The sequence below is a fragment of the Parasteatoda tepidariorum genome, chromosome 2 (assembly GCF_043381705.1).
Source record: "Parasteatoda tepidariorum isolate YZ-2023 chromosome 2, CAS_Ptep_4.0, whole genome shotgun sequence".
NCBI classification, from domain to species: Eukaryota; Metazoa; Arthropoda; class Arachnida; order Araneae; family Theridiidae; genus Parasteatoda; species Parasteatoda tepidariorum.
In genome coordinates, this window is record NC_092205.1 from 75,392,179 (window position 1) to 75,397,788 (window position 5,610).

Here is a 5,610-nt window from a genome sequence, read left to right on the forward strand (position 1 = left end):
AATAGAAAATAGTTTTATTAAATTATTTATTAAAAAAAATATTATCTATATATATAAAAATCTCTTGTCACAGTTTTAGTGGTTAAACTCCTCCTAAACGGCTGGATCGATTTTGATGAAATTTTATATGTATATTCAGTAGGTATGAGAATAGGTTTATAACTAATTTTTTTTTCATTTTTTGGACAGATTTAACGTATATTTTAAATATATCTTTATTTAATCATATTCCAATCCAAACTAGACATAGAAACCTGATAAATCAAAAAGTAATATTCACGCACGTTGCAACAATTCACTTTAAACTCTAATACTTATGCTCGCCCTTAAAAGAAGAGCATCAAATATATTTGCAAGTATGTGAATAAAGGCAGTGATATGGCAGTATTTCGAGTTGAAAATACCAATGTGACTGCCCCTCCAGTGAATAACAACGATGAAATAACGCTGTACCAAATTGGCCGGTACATCAGCTCCAATGAAGCAGTTTGGCGTATCTTTGGTTTCCCAATTCATGAACGGGATCCAACCGTTATTCATTTAGCCGTCCATCTTGAAAACGGTCAGCGCGTATATTTCACGAACGAGACAGCGATTGACAGAGCTATAAATCCACCAAAAACTACACTCACCGAATTTTTTGAATTGTGTAATCGTGCTGATGCTTTTGGTGCTTTTGCACGGACATTACTTTACTCAGAAGTACCACACTATTTCATATGGTCTCAAACAAAAAAATGGATACCCCGCAAGCAAGGCACACCGGTTGAAGCATGTCCCGGTTTATTCAAATCAAACGCCTTGGGGAGAGTATTTACAGTCAATCCAAGGCAGACTGAGTGCTTTTATCTTCGACTGTTGTTGGTTAATGTCACCGGCTCATTGTCATTTCGCGATATACGTAAAGTCGATGGGCATCAGCATCCAACGTATAAAGATGCATGCCTTGCACTCGGCTTGCTGGAAGATGACAACCAGTGGGAATGTATGCTTGCTGAAGCAGCATTGAACTGTACTGCTAAGCAAATTCGTGTACTATTCGCTATAGTATTAACTACATGTTTCCCGGGCAGAATAGAAACTTTATGGGATAATCACAAAGATTCGATGACTGATGATATACTGTATCACCATCGCACACGTTGTAACGATCTAACGATAGCATTCAGCGATGCTATGTACAATGAAGCACTGATTGCTATTGAGGATCTTTGCATTACTATTGCCAACTTGCCTCTCAGTCATTTCGGTATGCTTTCGCCAAATCGAAGTGCATCTGATTTTTTAAACAATGACATGAATCGTGAACTTCATTACAATACAGTAGAAATGGCAGCTATTGTGACTCGCAATGTTCCACTGATGAATGAGGAACAAAGGAACATATATGACCGCATTATGCTCGCAGTTTCGGCAGGTCAAGGTGGATTTTTTTTTTGGAAGCACCAGGTGGAACTGGCAAAACATTTATTATTTCGCTAATTCTCGCTGAAATACGATCAAATAATGGCATCGCGTTGGCCGTTGCATCATCTGGCATTGCGGCAACTTTATTGGATGGAGGCAGAACAGCTCATTCAGTATTTAAGCTGCCACTAAATATTCAAAACAACCCGGACGCAGCGTGCAGCATAAAAAAGCAATCGTCTATGGCCACAGTGTTGAAACACTGTAAAATTATCATCTGGGATGAATGCACAATGGCACACAAACATTCGCTTGAGGCGTTGAATAGGACATTGAAAGATATAAAGAACAATGACAAATTATTTGGCGGCACTCTGCTACTCCTTTCAGGTGATTTCAGGCAAACACTTCCCGTCATTCCGCGTTCAACGTACGCTGATGAGATCAATGCTTGCTTGAAATCATCTCCACTGTGGTATAATGTTGAAAAAGTTCAACTAACAGTAAATATGCGAGTCCAAATGCTTCAGGATCCATCTGCTGAAACATTCTCAAAACAATTGCTAGATATCGGTGATGGAAAAGTTACCAAGGATGAGACAGGATGCATAAAATTACCGGAGGATTTCTGCACAATCATTGATTCAAAAGATGCTCTCATTAACCTTATATTTCCCGATTTACACACGCAATACATTAATCATGAGTGGCTTGCAGAAAGGGCGATTTTAGCAGCAAAAAATGTGGACGTCAACGAATTGAATCTGAAAATACAACAGTTATTGCCAGGTAACATGGTGACATACAAATCCGTTGATGCAGTTTGCGATCCTATGGAAGCTGCATATTTTCCAACAGAGTTTTTAAATTCATTGGATTTACCAGGCATGCCACCGCATAATTTAGTACTTAAAGTTGGATCTCCTGTTATTTTGCTTCGTAATTTGAACCCACCACAGCTGTGCAACGGCACGCGATTGGTCGTTAAAAAATTAATGAACAACGTTATCGAAGTCATTATTTTAAATGGAAAATTCCGGGGTGAAAGTGTATTACTTCCACGAATCCCTATTATACCCACAGATGTGCCAATTCAATTTAAACGCATTCAATTCCCCATTAGATTGGCATTTGCAATGACTATTAATAAATCTCAAGGCCAAACAATGTCTGTTTGTGGCTTAGATTTGAGCACACCATGTTTTTCACACGGACAATTATACGTGGCATGCTCTCGAGTGGGTAAACCATCCAGTTTATTTGTGTTAGCAAAAGACGGAATGACAAAAAATATTGTACACTCCATTGCACTAAGAGATTAATATTGTTTACTAATATTTTCAGAATTAGTTGTATATATAATTTATAAAAAAAAGTTACAATAAATTTAAAAAATTATTATTTGGTGTGTTGTTATTTTCACCTTCCGTCATCGTTCACAGCGCTCCATGCCACTGCCACTCACATACCACATACGCACACACTTACAATAAATAAGATATATTTTCATACTCTAGAAATAAATCATATGGCAAAACAACGTTTGCCGGGTCAGCTAGTTTATTAAAAAAAATTTAGATCACCATTCATAATTTTCACTTAATTTCAAACTTTTTAGCTATAATATTTCCTTTTTACGCTAGACCTCTGAGCATATCAAATGAAAACTGACTTATTTCATCTCAAGATTCGTTTTTTGATTTAAAATCTCTGTTATTCAGTTTGTAAGAGTTTAGAGGACAATTTTTAGATTAAATACACTATCCTCAGTATGCTTGAAAAAAATGTTTTTTTTTATTGTTATATTTGCATGTGGAGACTTGTGTGCTCATTACAAAACACTCTTTATAAGTTCTTCTTCAGTTTAAGAAAATAGCATAAATTAAAGAAAACATTACAAAGTTGCAGTGTAGAGGTAGCTGGTTCAAATCCCACCGTGTCCTAGGTTGTATGTGTGTGCTGCCTTTCTCTATCTTGTGTCATCTGTATATCGACTTCACAGAACTTTTTAACTCCACAAACCTGCGTATGTGTGCGTAACAATAATTAAATAGATGCATCCAGGGTTACATTGGGATTTCGAACCGTTACCTTTAAGCTTCCATTTTAGGATGTTGGGACAGCAATGATGTTGTAATTTTATTTACTCTAATGTAGTATTTATTTTGTAACAGTTAGTTACTGATTTAGTTCAGGTATTTGTACATTTACAATGGCATATTTCTTATAATTTTAAATGTTGGTAGATGTTAACTTACAGCTTACATTGGAAAAAACCCCCATTGACGAAGCACAAAATTAGCAAGTGTTTACTTCATTGTTATAATCACTGATTTCTGCTTAAAATTATCTAATTTTGCAGCATTTATTACCAAACAGCATCGTAATAAAAACCATATTTTATTGCTAATTTTAAAAAAAAGTCATAACCAAAGAGATTTGTTAAAAATTACCTTGGTTTTTAGTGTTCCCGTGCAGCCAGAAACATGATAAATTTGACCATATTCTGGTTATTTCGACCATACTTTTTTTTCTCTGTTTATAATGATAAAAAGGCAAAAACAAGGTTTACGGTAAAAGCTGAAAATTGAAACTTTCTTTGTAAAGTTATTCAATCTTTAAGGAAACAAGGTTGGCGGACAAACATTTCCATTAACTTTAAAATAGGATTAATTAGTTAATCTTTCTATGCCAACCATATGAAATAAAATTCAATGCTTCTTGTAGGTTGTTTGCTACCTGGATATGAATCTCTTATATAATGATAAAAACACTGTGGAAAACAGCACTCCTTAAGATTGAAAGGGAAATTTTTTATCAATAAGGGTATAAAAATTTTATATTATTCATTCATGTTGAAGATTTCCCAACATTTTGAGAATCTGTGTAGAGATTGTGGCAGGCAAACTATTCCCTTGTAAAAATAATCACATTGCATAATAACTATCACTGTTTTTAAAAGTCTGAGTAATATTTAAAAAATATGTGTAAAATTCCGGACATTATATAAAAGTTAATAACAATGGTTGGAGAATTAACTTGAAAATCATTTCATAGTAATGAAAAAAATCTTGAAATTTTTCGTTAAAGAAGAATATAATACAGCATCTGCATGTTTATCTCATGAATCTTAATATTTTCATAGATTCATAGTTCATTTTATAGCTACCCAATCCAGATTTTTATTTTAGATTTAAACTAAAACAATTAGTCATGGGTAATTTTCGTTTGACAATTAATATTTTTTGATTTAATAATATTTAAATAATTATATAAAATTTAATACGATTGTTTTTTAATTGTCATTAAAAAACTTGTTCACATTTCTGTAAAAAGACACAATGATCAGTTAAGACTTCTGTCATAATAATATAAGCTACAAGATTAACACGACGCATAGAGACTCCGAGAAAATACTTAAAATCTCAACTTCCAAATAGATTCAAAGGAAAATAAAAGCAAAAACAATAATAAATACAATGCGTAAATCAAAACGATGAGAAATCAGCATACTTTATAAAAATTAACAAATAAACGGTAGACTGAAATACAACGAATTACTTTAATGTCATAGTACCAATCTTTAATTACGTTAAGTTTCGTTTTTTTCCAGCTCAGAGACACAAAACTACAGAAATCGGAGAGAGATGTACAGAATACAGAAATTGGTTTCAAATTAAGCTTCATAAATCTAAAATATAGCTTTATTTTTAGTTTGCTTGTAAAATTTTCTTCTCGAAAAAATTCTTAGCAATAAAACTAACTTTTTATATAAAAAAAATTATTTGGCATATAATAGTATAAATAACTTGATAAAAATGACAAGTAGATCTATCATAACTTTTAAAATCTGAATATTTCACGAAATAAATTTTATTCTTTGAATATTATATTTGCGTGTAATAGTTAAGATTTATTTTTAAGAAATATACTTATATTTCTGAGATATATATTTATAAGAAGTATATATACTTATAGAAGTATATTTATAAAAAATATATATACTTATAATTCTGAGATTCCACTAGATAAAAGTACCTTTTTTAAGAGGAAGTGTATTTTCGTCTTATTTCGACCAATTAGAGAACGTTTCACGCCTGTCATAATTCATTAATAGAGTTAGATATTAGGAATTCTAGTCCATTCTGGTGTCTCATAGTGCATCTTTTTTTTAGTTATTTAAATTTTCGTTTTTATTTGCAA

At 32.6% G+C, this 5,610-nt stretch overlaps 2 protein-coding genes across 2 annotated transcripts; both read left to right on the plus strand.

Annotated features, from left to right (window-relative positions):
* Nucleotides 1–378: 378 nt before the first annotated feature.
* LOC122271490 (uncharacterized) lies at nucleotides 379–1,482 on the plus strand. The gene has a single exon (XM_071176909.1). The coding sequence runs from the start codon at nucleotides 379–381 to the stop codon at nucleotides 1,480–1,482; it is 1,104 nt and encodes a 367-aa protein (XP_071033010.1).
* Nucleotides 1,483–1,700: 218 nt separating this feature from the next.
* On the plus strand, nucleotides 1,701–2,729 carry LOC139424861 (ATP-dependent DNA helicase PIF1-like). The gene has a single exon (XM_071176911.1). The coding sequence runs from the start codon at nucleotides 1,701–1,703 to the stop codon at nucleotides 2,727–2,729; it is 1,029 nt and encodes a 342-aa protein (XP_071033012.1).
* The last annotated feature ends 2,881 nt before the right edge of the window (nucleotides 2,730–5,610 follow it).